The 15,073-nt window shown below is 37.3% G+C and overlaps 1 protein-coding gene across 1 annotated transcript in view; it reads right to left on the bottom strand.

Annotated features, from left to right (window-relative positions):
• LOC129748374 (uncharacterized) overlaps nt 1-15,073 on the bottom strand; it is an 814,549-nt gene that overhangs the window by 141,755 nt on the left and 657,721 nt on the right. The window contains exon 9 of the mRNA XM_055742976.1: nt 7,215-7,424. Within this exon, the coding sequence (XP_055598951.1) occupies nt 7,215-7,424 (210 nt within the window). The remainder of the gene's footprint in view (nt 1-7,214; nt 7,425-15,073) is intronic.

The following is a 15,073-nucleotide window of genomic DNA, read 5'->3' as shown; positions in this document are numbered from 1 at the left end:
TACAAAATCCGGACAAACGGGCCGGATCGAACTTTTCCTAAATTTTGTATCGAATATCTGGGGCAAGTCCGGGTAAAACCGGGCAATCTGACAAGCTTATCTTAGCACCACTATAACAATCTGGTTCAGTTGAGCGTTCTTTGAGCACGTTCTAGCGATGTTAATATTTTTCATTTGAAGAAAATATTATGTAAGTTGCTTCCATGATGATGGCTCCCTTGAATGTAAAGCTTAAAAAACAAATTCCGGATAAAATAGAACAGGACTACCGAGCAAAAAAAAAAAAAATTCCCAATCCAATGTTAGATCATCAAAAAAAGGCGGTTTCATAATATAAAACTTTCTTCAAATTTCGGATTTTAAATCCCTCTGAACATTTTCGACTTAAGTTTTCGCAGTATACAAAGACGAAATTTTTCTTGAGAATTCAATTTCCTAAACAAATTTTAGTTATCCATAGTTTATTACTTTCTTAGAACTATTTCAGCTGAAGAAACATAAACATATGTATAGGAAAGAAATGATCATAAAAATTATGTTCTAAATTTCCCACTTTTTTCGGCGATGTCCCGCTTTTTTCATGAAATGTCCCGCTTTTTCTGAAAGTATCTGGTAAGCCTACTTAAATCGAAAATTAAAACGGAATGTTTTCGTGTAATTTCTTTCAAATTATGTTTAGTGAACCTTAACAAAACCCAATCGAAGAAAAAAAAAGTAGTTTGGATTTGTTACTATCAATTTAAAACAGCTTTTTCTATTTACCCCCCAAGTAGAAGAAATAGAGACAGTGGCTTATTAATCGAGGAATATATTCAAACAATCCTTCTCATGGTATAAAATTTAGCAGTTTTTTAATGCCAAAACAAATTATTAAATTTTTTTAACGAATTTTCACTTGACATTTTGATGCTCGTTATCTCGATCTTATTTTACACGATTTTATTTAAAACGACTTTTTTAAACGGTTTTCTTGAAATAAGACGATTTTCGAACATGTTAAAAACAGATTCTAGACATTCCCGCTTTTTTCTAATCCACTCGTGGGTGGTAAATTATTACGGATGTTGCTTCCGGACGGAAACATGGGCCGGAATGGCCACTTAGAGAGGCCCAAAACAAATTTATCCAAAACACACTTTTGAGCTTCCCGATTTCACTCAAATCACCCCCGAGTTGTCTACCTGGTTGGAAATGATCAGTTTACAGTCCAAGTTATCAATTTTACTAGAAATGAGCGTTGAATATTGCCTGGTTGTTTTGAACTTTTTTTAAACGATTTCTTTTCTTTTGCACATACACAAAAATCGTTTAAAAAAGAATCCAGTGTAATTATCTACTTCGAATAATTTGATCAACTTTTCAATTAATTTTTATGATATTTGTCAAAATATGAATGCTTAAATTGTGGAAAAAGATAATGAGTACATTAAAAATATTCATCACATTCTGATTCACAGCAACTTCACCCTTCTTTTCATAAAGTAATAAATTTGCAACAATTAATGTATAGAAAAGTGAAAAATCTTATTTAATTTAAACTTTTTTATTGATGTACTCATCATTTCCAACTGTTAAAAATGATTTTTAAGGAAAAATAAAAAGTCATGAAATGAAGAGTTAATTCAAACGGTTATGAATATGAAACCTACTTTTTACAAAAAGGCTTGAAAACTCTTAATTCTCGAAGAGAATAATAGCATTTTTCTATTTTTCCCTTAAATCACTTTTTAAAATTAAACCCCGTGTTAGCAGGTTCTGTAAATGAATTTGGATACTCAGATATTTTTTTGATTTCTTTAATAATTTTCATTCTTAGCTTTTGAATTCCTAAAATAAAACAAATCTTTTTTAATTATTCGAATAAAAAATTTTCGCAATGAAAAATAATCAAAAATCCTGGTTTGATGATCATAAAATAAGAAATTGATTCCCAAGTTGTAAAATTTGTTCTGGATTTTGTGGCTTTTTCTCAGCAATGTTCAACATCTGACTTAAAGAATTTGTGGGTAATAATTTTTTTTAACATTTATTTATTATTAGATTTTCATTTTCATATTGAATTTTTAAGTAAGAAATAAAACTCAAAAGCTTTTTTCGCGAATCTCAATCATTTTTAATGATTTGTAACATTTGAGTGTAATCCAATGTCTAGTAGAACAGGTTAACAAATTTTTTTTCTCTTAGCATTGAAAATTTATTTGAAACTTTCTTCATTTTTGATCTTGCTTCATATTATTCTTGAGACAAATTTTTTTAATTTTCTATCTTCTTGTGGTAGAAGATGTTATTGATTCAGAACCCTGTTTCTGACTCCTGATACTGAGCGTTGAATCAAATGATGAATCTAGTTAAAAACTTTATAACTAATGAGTATCTTTTTTGCCTAATGAGATACGAAGCTACGGTTTCGACAAAGATGTTCATCGGAGAATTTCCTTTAGAGAACTTATAAATTGGCACAAAAACCAAACCGTTTCAATAGGAGAAACAAAATTGATGTTGATTTTTCAGTATAAAATATTAAATTTTCTCATATAAACCTAAAAGTTTAAATTTACTCTGCAAAAAACCATGGATGAGTTTTGAACCCAGGGTTTGAGAAATTCAAAAATGACCCCAAATCGACTCAGTTTACCCTATCAATGCATCAATCTGATTTTTTTCAACCCATGCATAAATCGCCAGATAAGGTTTTTTTTCCCTTTTAGGTAATTCATTTTGCCAGTTTGACTTTTTTGTAACATTTTATACACTTTACACATTCAATTGATCTATTTTTTATTACTTTCGCCATATTGGTCGGTTGAAAGCAATTTCAATGCAGCCGCACGATTTTATGCAAATTAAAAAGCCACCCACCACAACACGTATTGGCCTTTTTCCGAAATCACCTTCCTAGTTCCCTACTGATTGGTCCAGGCAGGATTGGACCTTTGAACTTTATACCTGCTGCTCTATGCACAGAAACTTTCCATCATGTTCATGAAATATGTATTGATAATACTTTGATTCACTGGAGTTAGCCGGTATGGCAGGGGCGGTCCTATGGGGGGGGGGGGTGATCGGGGTGATCACCCCCCCCAAGCGGCAAAAAACCGTTACGAAGTACTTTCAAACGCTGGATTTTATATAAAATCCTAAGAACTTTTCTTAGTAGGTTTACTTTCAAATTCTCAATTTTTTCCACTCCGTGGGGGGTTTATTAAATTATTAATCACTTAATAGCTTAAATTTAAAAAAAGTCGGTCCGCCTAACTAAAACAGCTAAAATTTCCTGGACCAAATTTCACCAAATAACTTTTGTTGAGCTAATTACAGCGTTGAATTCGAAATTTGCTGACCATATACGCTGCCGGCCATAAGTTTGGGATCACCCCCTCAAAAAAAACTAATTTGTTTGGCCATATCTCAGTCATCTTATGACATATTGCATTTATTTTGATCTCATTCTAAAGTCGACGAGCAAAACTTTCTTCGTATTTTGTTGGCAAAATGTATATGTTAACTTAATATGTCTTAAACTTGGCTTAAAGTTGGAAAATAAAAAAAAAATCGCACTTTATATTTCAACCCGATCAGCTCAGGGTTGGGTGGACTGAACTTAAAAATTTGAGTTGCATTTGAATCTTTTATCATAAATATCAAAAAAACATTTTTTTTTAATTTTATGCTTAAAATTTGCATAGTGCTTTCAATAGATAAAATAAAAAGTTATCGATCAAAAGTTTGGGCTCACTCGTCAGTATGGTGTATCGGCAAAAGGTTTGGGATCATGCAAAACATGCAATTTAATTCCGTGCGTATCTTAGTCATCAAACAACGTTTCGCTATTCTGATAAGTTTAATGCTGAAAAGTTTTTTTCGCTTTTTGGATATTCAGTAAAAATGTTTTTTCAGGCAAACTTTGTTAAAACTTTAGCCTTAGTTTGATAATTTTTTGATAATGTTCACCAAATAGTCGGTATGTTCAATAAATACCTGCAAACTTGTTTCGAACATAACTTTGTTTTGACAAGTTATTGCAGATAGGGTTCGCTCCATGTTTGATGGATCAACATATCTCGATCCTTTTTAGAAGTTAAAAAGACTTGAGCCTTTGAGTGTTAAATTGCTTTGGGGCCGTTCAGATACCACGTGGATAAAAAAAGAGATTTTTACCCCTTTCTCCCTCTCCGTGCACAAGTGTGGATATTTGGCAACACCTACCTCCCTTCCCAGATGTCCACCTGAACAGATTCGATTTTTGTTGCCTACATCTAATACTACATTTCCATTCCATGGATTATTTTTCATTGCAAGCTTCTATTTTCACAGAATGCATTTCCAAAGCCCATATTTTATTTCTGAATTAAAGATATCGAAACTGACTAGACAATTTAAATTAAAAAGAAACATTTAAATTTCTGATTTTTTTTAATTTTTTTTTTTTGAAAAAAATAGCTTTGATTGAATTTGCCTCGACGTAGCAAAAATGATCGATTTTGATTTATTGGTATAATTTGGTAATTTTTCAGATTTTCAGAATTTTAATTTACATACTTTCACGATTGAAAAAGAAATACAAATTTTAGATAAAAATGGCCAAATAGAAAACGTATTTTCTTAAAATAAGTTTTTTTCAATAAATCATTTATTTTTCTTCCGAAGGCTCGTTTACTGTGATATTTTACGTCTTTCATTAGCTTTTATGCACTTATACCCCTTTGGCTTGAAGGACGTCATACATTTTAGCAATTAAACTATTTTAACAATGATCCATAATTTTTATAAAAAAATCCATTCTTTGATTTAAAACTTTAAAAGTTAATAAAGTAAAAAATGGTTACGATAAAAATGTCCTGAGACCAAATTATGATTAAAATTATAAAAATAAATCATGGGGTTTATTTCTGGTAATAAAAATAACATTTAAAATATAAAACTGAGATTATTGGTTGAAACTTGATATCAGTTATGCTTAGAATTCTATACAAAGCTAAAACAAATAGTGTTTTTCACCTGCTTTGATTAGTACCGTAAAACGGGGTTACTTTGATAACCGGGGTAATTTTGAAGATCGTGTGAAGGTAAAATTTTATTTGTAATTTGTAGCTCAAACTATTTAGCAGGTATTTAAATTTTCGCTCCTAAATGTATGCACCATATTTCGATTATAAGAGAGCTTGAAATTCAAGAAAAAACATATAAAAATGAAGTGTCAAAAGCTTTATACCTAAGAATATGATTTTGATGAACTTATTTAAGATTTTTTTTCTAAATGAAGAATTGAAACCAGAATTAGTAATAATTCGATACTTTCGAACAACGATTCAGAAAAATACTTCAGAAAAATAATTAAATATTCAGGTTTTTAATTCAGAACAATTATTAACGAACACTTTTTTCAAATATTTTTTTTGGAATTGTTGCAAAATGAGAATCATTAAAATTTTGGTGAGGCCCTTACGCTGATATGAAGATTCCCAGTAAAAATATTGTGGATAACTTGAAGTTTTTTTTTTCATTTTCTTCTACGAAAGTGTGTGTTCAATTTTCATTTTTGAAATTACATTTATGTCGGAAAATTCTTTAAAGAATTCTTCAATTTATAATTTTCAAACTAACAATTGTAAAAATTATTGTTAAAATAACTAAAATAATTTTTTATCAACACTTTTTTGCAGTGAACATCTAAGATTCGCAGATTATTTTATAAAAGGATATCAAAATAAATATATTGAGAAAATTTGTTAATAGTTTTTACTTTTTTTCTCTAATTTCTTTTTTTTTAAATTACAAACCTTTAACTACACAAACCTACAAAATACGAGTCTTATTTTAAACTGTAACTAAGCCCCCCCCCCCCCCCCCCTCCTCCACTCGGTTTCTCAAAGTAAACGTTTATTCGCCAGATATTCACGATCCTTCTTATTGACTAATTTTTCAAAATTTTGAAAATCACCCCCCCCCCAAGAGCCACCTCTAGGACCGCCCCTGCGGTATGGTATAGATGTTTTTAAGCTATGATAAAAATTGCTTGAAAGTGCAAAATCATTCAGATATGAGAGAGACAAAACTATTGAATTTAAATTTTTAAATTAAACTGTTTTTCTATGGTCGTAATTTATTTCTTGGTAATGAATTTAGTTTATTTTTCAAAAGAATATGTTTTGCAAAAATTTGTCAACTAATGTTGTGTTTTCGTTTTCAAAAGCATGTTGATAAGCTCAGGAATGGATGTTATTCATTTGAGGCTAATTTATCAAAACTCAAAATAAGCTGTATACCTCCTTCGTCTTTGATGCAGCCTTTTCTTCCATTTCTATTCCCGGGACCCACTAATTGACTAAAAGCTTCTTAGCTTTCCACTGCTTCAAAGGCGAAATATTGAAGGGAGTATGAATCGACTAAGCTGAAGAAGAAGCGGTCATCTTATTTATTTTGGTATAACCATGCTTCTCAGTTCGAATATCGGTTCCACTGTGGCTTTCCCCTCTGATTAGTTCGGTATGGAAAGCTGTTTTTTCCGAGGAGAAAAAAACATTCGTCATTTTTAGTCGGCCGGCTCTCCAGGCTAGCATCAGCATCATTTACCCTAATCTGAACAAACCAAAAGACCAATTTTTTTTCGTCTCGACTCTCCTTTCAAACGTCCGTCAAGATTTTCGGTTTATATTCTTTCGCTGTGGTCGGACCCGAGGAAAAATCTAACTATTTATGTTTTCCCAACACGCTCCAAGCGGTGAAAATAAAAGCATAAAAGCGGGGTTGTGGTTAAAAAGAGGAAAAGAGAGTAGGAAAAAAAAAACAAAGTGACGACTACAAAAGCCAACGGGCCGAGAATTCATCTGCAAAAGAGGTTGTTATTTGTGTGGATTTTTTTTTCCTTTCTCGTTCTTCAACTCCCAACTACAGAATGTCGAAAGCTTAAGGCGGAAAACTTGGTCCGAGATGTGGCAACTTAAGGCGCCAAAAGGCTAATGCTAGAAACATCCCGGCACTTTGCTTTTTCAGGCTTTTGTTTGTTTAGTCGCTTATTTGAGCGGTTTTTTCCCCTCTGATTCCTCTCATCACAACTTTTTCCAGACCAACGAAACCGCTCTGATGAGAACCACGAAGTGAGCAATTGCTCCCAAAGAAAACAATTTAAAAGCAATCTAATTTGAATTTACTTTTCGAATTGCACTTTTTTTAAGCTGAGCCTTTTTTTTGTTTGTTTTTATAGATCAACTAACCTGAGGGAATAGTTGCAACAGCCCGAGGATGAAAATGGCCATGGCCATCGAGGTGGCGGAACAGAATTGCATCTTCAGGAACGTTACGCAGCAACGCCGTTGATACAGGATCGGCAGCATGATGGCGAACGCTACGCAGGACTGCAGGAAGCAACAGCCGCAGCTGACAATCACCAGGATCGGCCGGGCTGTCGTTTTGGTGACCGAAGTCTGGAACAACAAATATTGTCAATGATTAGTGTTGGATGTATTTGAGAACCTGAAAATTGATTTGAAATTTGAACGGAAGTTTACTTTGAGTGAACTTTTTGATGATGGTGTTATATAATTTTCCAGCCTCAGATCCAATCGAAGTGTGGATGCTTTCTGTGTGTTTATATTTAAAAAAATCTTAAAATGGTAAAGCTTTCTAAATACATACTAAAAGGTGATACGGTCAAAATTTGGTCAAGGGACAACGCGTGTAAATCGGTGAAATCGTTTATTTAAAAAATCAAATTAAATTTCTTTTTCAAGTTAAATTAGTACAAAATTCAGGAAAAATATTCAGTTAGGCTTCCGCTTTTCCAAATCCGAATTACCGGGCCTTACCCAAGCAACCAAAAGTCCCATAAAACAGGTACAAACACGCTTACTCAGCCCCATCATTGATATGAAGTACGTTCTATGCAGCTCAAAATTTAAGTTCTTATTGATGCTTTCAAGTTCCAAAACAAGTCTTAATGATCTTCTATTCAGCTTCCGGCGGCCTCTTAATTCAGCTCCCGAAAAGTCGCAAAATGAGCAAAAAAATCTCTCTCTACCTCAACTGAACCGTTGGCTTCGGTTCATATCACATTCACTTGATTATTTACTGTGTTCGGTACTGGTGCCGCCATGATGCCACGCGCTTGATTTCAAACTCGACAAATTGCTCAATTGCTTCTTTCCTACATTTCCTACATACATCGCATCAGAATGATCACTCAATTACCAAATTACTTATTGAAAAAAACTAGCCCGGCTTGGGGATCGAACCCCGACCTTCGTGGTGAGCATCGAACACGCTACCACAACACCACGCCTAGATGTTGTTCTAACTGAAACTAAAACACGAAGTGGTGATTTGATTTTGAAAGCACCTCAATGCACTTTTTGTGACTTATCAATACCCGTTTGAGCACTTTTGTGCCCTTTATGCGACTTACCAAATCCAGTATTGAGCACTTTTGTGCCCTTTATGTGACTAAAGTCCCGTATAACGTACGTATAGATCACTTTTGCAGCTTTCAAGTTCGTTAATGAGTACATATAGTTCACTAACGGGAATTGGGCAAAACAAGTCACATACAACGTACATATTATTCACTTTTGCAACTTTCAAGTTCATTAATGAGTACATAAAGTTCACTAAAGGGAATTGGGCAGTTGATTCTCTTTGTCAGCCAATATGTAACTTTCAATGTTTTCATTCAAGTAAATATGTGACTTTTGGTTGCTTGGGTACGCTTAACCCCTGCCTTCAGATTTTGTACAGCCACCTTGCCCACCTTCTTCGCCGCAGAAAGCCAGTTTGCCTTGAACTGCTGCTCATCCTTAGCAGTTTTTTTGGTCTTCTTTAGGTTCCGCTTGACAATAGCCCAGTATTTCTCAATTGGCGGAGCTCTGGCGTGTTGGGAGGGTTCTTGTCCTTGGGAACCACCTGCACGTTGTTGGCGACGTACCACTCCATGGCCTTTTAACCGTAATGGCAAGATGCCAAATCCGGCCAAAACAGTATGGAACAACCGTGTTTCTTCAGGAAAGGCAGCAGACGTTTATTCAAACACTCTTTCACGTAAATTTCTTGGTTGAAAGTCCCGGAAGTTATGAAAAAGCTGATGTTCAAGCCACAGGTACAGGTGGCTTGCCAAATCCGATATTTCTTCGCGAACTTTGTCAGTTTCATGTGCTTGAAAATATCTGCTACCTTTCCCCTTCCTTTTGCCGTATAAAACTCCTGTCTCGGAAGCTGCTTGTAGTCGACTTTGACGTTGGTTTCGTCGTCCATTACCAGTCAAACTTCGTCAGCATCGTCGTGTAAAGCCTCCGGGATCGCGCTTTGGCCGTCGTTTTTTGTTTATCATCGCGATTTGGAGCCACTTCCTCTTTGTAAGTCGATAGTCCGGCTCGTTTTTTGGCTCGATGCACGTCTACAACCGTGCATCGAGCCAAAAAACGAGCCGGACTATCGACTTACAAAGAGGAAGTGGCTAACACCCAGAGAGGTTAGGGTTTCGCTTGAAACTACCGATAACTCTCTTTGTCGTCTCAGCGGTTTCCGGTTTTCGATTTCTCCCCGATCCAGACTTCCTGGCTGTCGACAAACGTTCCTCAAATACTTTAATTACATTTGTAACGGTTGATTTGGCAACTTTTAGCGATTTTACCAGCTTTGCGTGCTAGTAGCTCGGATTTTCGCGATGCGCGAGCAAAATTTTGATACGCTGCTCTTCTTCCTTGAACGGCATTTTGACAACTGAAGAGGGAATTCCAAAATCAAAACAAGAACAACATTCTTCACACACACACATCTTCAAAATGAGGGATGTTCAGGTTTTTTAAATGCAAAATTTAAAGAAATACGTCAAGTTGATATTGACCAAATTTTGACCGTATCACCCTTTACATCAAATGATTTAACTAAATACGAAATGACAATCAGTTTTCAAAATAGTGCAGAATAAGATTCAGTTATCACTGTTATAGTGTTGTGTTAAAGCAACTTTAAGTAATATTAAATTATCTTAAAAACGAGAGGTTTGTCAAATAATTACCAAAGTTTTACTTAACAACTAAGCAATTAGCTAATATTATCTTTTCAAGGTACTGATATATAGTTCATGTGTGATAAAATGAAATATTAAAAAAAAATTTGGCTGCTATTAATTTGAAAAAAAAAACCCCAAGACTTAAAAGATGAAATATTAAAATAATAGTTTTTTGAGAAATCAGTTCTCAAACTCGAAATCCCTAAAAAATCAAAAATGTTACCCCATAAAGTGCTGCCATTCATCCATACGCTTGACTTAATGTATCTGAAGATGAAAATTAAATAAATATATATTTTTCATGTTTGTTCAATACGTGTTGACCAAGGTTGACAGAGTTTTTATAGCACATATCCGGACCGAACATTTGATTTCAAAATTAGGCAAATTAAATAAATTTGGGCAAAATCCGGGCTTCCGGACCGGACTGGACATCTCAAAATTTTGTATTTAATATTCGGGCAAACCCGGATAAAACCGGGCAATCTGGCAACCTTTGTGTAAACAGATCTGATATGTTATTATTGTTTGTACAGTCAGTTTGAAAAAGGCCGTACGAGTGAAAGATATTTTATAATTTGAAATCAAATTTGTTTAGTTTAAATGGCAATTGCCAAGCAAACATTTTGGTAGGTACACCTCAGGAAAAATATAAACATTCAAACGCACATAGCAGATGAAATTATCGGATAGAACTTATCAAAATAGCATAGAACTACAAAAGTGAAGGCGATATACATATCTATAATCGTTGGATGCTTATCATGAAACTTGGGATTTTATTGACCCTTAAAAAATAAAGAAAAAGAATAAAAAATTCAAAAGCCTAAAGGTTTGCTTGAATCTTTGAAAAAAATTTACAACTGATAACTTCTTGATATCTGAGTTCTAGAAAAATTCTCAAAAATTAACATCTGGCTCCACTGCCTTTGATCAAAACGCATGATCAGCGTTGCCCCTTATATCTATTTTCCGGTATTTATACAAGTTTTTGGAGAAATTTTCGACTAAAAATAGGTATATAAAAAATACCGATTATTGGCAAGACATACCAAATTAAACTCGCTTAGACAGATTTTTTTTTAAATTTAAAACCAATGTGCCGTTTAGCCAGCATATTTTTATAAGTTGATAACCCATATGGTAAATTCCGGTTTACGGATTGTATACCAAGGCACGGCGTGTCACCGCGTCCCCCCAGTTTGCTACTCTGGGTCCATGGGTAGAATGGGGGGACTTATGATACACTCCGTAGCGTGTATACCTCCTACTCCCTAAACTCCACCTGGGACCACAGATCTTGTTCCCACCTCGAACCTGTTTGACACACTATGCTTCAATAGTGGGAAGTCTTTTCGCGCTATTGCGTTCCAAGGCAATACTCATACTCATCGAAACCACTTTCAGCAAAACCTCTCATCCTTACGACTCTCCTCTAACGACTTGAGAACGACTCCTCGCAATGACTCGAGATTCCCACATAAACCTCTACTGTTCGCGATTCAAGGCCTGATCTCTCCTCTTACGACTCGAGATCCGACCCCTCCTAGCATCGATTCGAGGTTGACACACATACTTCTCCTCCGCACGACTCAAGACCAGATCTTTCTTCTAGTGACTAGAGATCTGACCTTTCCTAACCATTTCTACCCCTCCCCTTGTTGATGAAGGGCCTGATCTCGCCTTTTGCGACTCGAGACTCGACCTCTTATCCTGAAGACTCGGGGTTGGCCACACAAACTTCTTCTCCAGAAGATTCACGCTTGACCAAGGTTGCCGAAATCACAAAAAAATCTTTAGTTTAGCAAATTTTCATCACAGAATACCGAATTTTGGAAAAATTCACAAATATCGCAGATTTCGGTTTTTTTAACGACTCTCATCTCTTGGATTCGAGGTTTGCCAGTCGTGTGCCGATCGAGAGCCTATCACAGCATACGCGCGGAACTTAACGCAACTACTCGGATGATTCCCGACGAAGACGTCATCCTACTCCGACTCGAATGTCTCACCCGGCGTCGAGAGCCACTCTACTCGTGGGTATTCCTCGATCGTGGAATGACCCTCCCCAAACGGTTTCCACTGCGGATAAGGTCTAGTCTTATTTATCTCCGCAGCTTCGATCGTTGGGAACCGCACTACTCAGATACTCCCCAAAGATGGAACATCCTACGCACGAACGCGACGTACCCATGGCATCCGTTTCGCAGAAGATGTTGCCTTATCGTTGTAGCATCAAACCGAAGGGTTGGATGCACACTACTCGACAGCCCCCCGTTGATGGGATCAGTTTAATCCGACCATTATCCGGTCTTTGGCAGGCAACTCTATGATTTTCGGCCCGCGACTTTTTCTGCCCGTCGCGTGCCATATTGAAAGCAGCTTGTCCTGGACTCGCGCCTGTCACGGCACACATTCGGGACTTTGAACGCTACGACTCGGATGTTTCCCGACAGTCACGACATCCTACACCGACTCGAAAGACTCGCCCGGCATCGAGAACCTCTCTTCCCGTGGGTTTCCCCCGACAGTGGTTAACCCTCTTCCTGCGAGGTCCGCTACGAGGAAAGTATTGTCTTATCCCTGCAGTTTCTCCCCTCTTCCTACATCGTTCGCGGATCTCGTACGTTGGGCGTGTCTTTATTGTCCTAGCAATAGACATCCTCCTCTAGTAAAACCTAGATGGGCATGAAGCCCGCCAATACGCAGGCGGCTTTGGTTGAGATGGTCCGGTATCCACTGATAACCCGCAAGATCATCAGCCGCTGAACCCTGCTAAGTCTCTGAAGGATACATTGTGTTCCCAGGGCCTGCCTCCAAACGGCTGCTCCGTACCGCAAGATTGACGTGGTCACGCTTAACGGTATCCTCCTTTCGCTACTGCGGATTGCCGAGGAGTTCGATATTACTCATGAGAGTGCGGCCGTGGCCATTGCCGCTCTCTTACACACGTAGTCGACATGACCCGTGAAGCTGAGTCTGTCGTCGATCATCACCCCCAGGTACTTAATTGCGCGTTCGGACACGATATCACCAACTGCAATGGTACCTTTTTGGGGTGAGATCAGATTGGTGAGCATGCTATGGTCTACGCTGTGCATTCCATCAGCGTAGAGAATAGCATCCTTGTCTTCTATGCTAACTGTTTTAAGATCAAATCTTGGCCATCGAATAATCTAGTAGAAAAAAAAAGTGTTTGCAACCCTCGATAGCCGTTCGCTGCTGGGGGTCTGGTTGCCCATGAATTTATAATCGGAGTATGCAGACGACCTTCAGTAGGCAAAGCCCAACAAGAGGCGGGCCTTCGTGTTTTTTTTTTCATTTTCGAACAGCAAATCAGCCATAGTGTTGCCGTGAGACGTTATTCTACGTCAAAACTGTTAAAATTGTAACGGAATTTTAATCCAATTGTTGTAACGGAATTGTGTAAATGTGTATAATTATATCTCGACTTGGAAAACCTAATGTGCACATAATGGATGCATGAGCATAAAAGTAAGAGCCGAAATAAAAAATTGTATTTTACAAATAGTGTCAGATTGGCATCAAACATGAGGCTCGATAAGCGACTCCTTAGTTTCATCCACACCCATAAACCAGACTCTACTCCAATAATGAACTTCCTTGGAGGTGGAATTATCGATATAAGATTCTTTGCCGGACCGGCATTAACAAGCATTCTGATAACTGGCATTGTCCTTCCAGCGCAACTGCATCGCATATGTCTGAAAGAAACCAAATAAAACATATCCCGTATCCTATCACAAGACAATGCAGGATGGAAACAATCAGCCAGCAAAGATACTGTCGAATACTTACCGAGCGCTGTGTGTGTATGTAAACCAGAAATTAGAAAAAAACAACATTCTTTGTTTCCCAGAAGGACTATGGTAGTAAACCTTCGTTTGCTAACCGACTCAGATTGTGCACTGGGTAAGATATTGGACTGACAAGCCGAGATGAGATGTAACGTGAGTTCGATTCCCATTGTATGTTTTTTTTTTATTTTGGATGAATTATCCAATAGGATGAAAATCCCATAAAATGATTTTCTTGTTTCGCTTGAATGTAGTGGTCATGCATGCTTTTGTTTGGAAGCACGAGTCTTGAGGCCAGTAGTGCTTTTCCAATCATATAGTCTTTTGTATAGTACACTTTTCAGTGCATTTTTGGCACAGAGATTCGCTAAATAAACAGGCATTGGAACTTTTGCAAGTAAGCTGAAATTTTGCATGGGGCCTTCTGACAGGCCAAGGAACAAATTTTGACTCCAAGGTTTATGTATGTAAGCACATACTATGTAAGACTGGCTGTTAGCCAATCGGCAGATTTGCGATGAACCCCTATTAATCCCTAGGGTCGGCAAGCTTACACAAAACTAAGTTGCAGGGAAGTTCGGGAGAGCTAAGAAAAAAACTCCTCGGATAAAGTATAGGTACCGTTTAATTAGCTGCAGTTTTTGTTCACCCACCACTTTCTTAAACTAGTGATCTGACCTGGCAAGTTTTGCGTTCCTCCCTTGACGTCGAGCTCGGGTTCGATGAGGTCGGCTTTGGGCTGGCTGGCTCTCGCTGGTCGTGTTGATGCACCCGGTCCCACCTTGGGTGCTGAACCGGGCACTGATAGTCCTTTGGCGGCAAGCAAGCGGCGTGGATGCTGAGTACCTGGCCCCACCTTGGGTGCTGAACCAGGTACCGAAGTAACACCGACGGGTGTGGTTGTCGGTTAAAGTCGTAGAGCGCTGTGGCGCTCTCGGGGTTTGGTTGATTTAAAATCAAACCGAAACAGCGGGGTCCTGGTAAAATTCAGGAGCGTATTAGGGACAAAATTTGGGCAGGGGCAAAATGGCGTGGGGTTACCTGGAGTTCCAATCTATTCCAGCTTAAGACTGGATTTTCCTTTCTGTGGAATCCTTCAATGGCGATGATTCCTGTTCCGTTTTTATATGGTTGGAACAAAGCACCAAACTTTGGCAAACGATCGTTAATTTTGGGATCGCTGTGATGCGTTCGCGAACTAATGGCAGAGTAAAATGGTCATTTTTTTACAATCTGCTCTGACTCCATTGCC

The sequence above is a fragment of the Uranotaenia lowii genome, chromosome 2 (genome assembly GCF_029784155.1).
Source record: "Uranotaenia lowii strain MFRU-FL chromosome 2, ASM2978415v1, whole genome shotgun sequence".
Lineage (NCBI taxonomy): Eukaryota > Metazoa > Arthropoda > Insecta > Diptera > Culicidae > Uranotaenia > Uranotaenia lowii.
The sequence above is the reverse complement of the archived record's forward strand: the minus strand, read 5'-3'. Positions and strand labels throughout refer to the sequence as shown.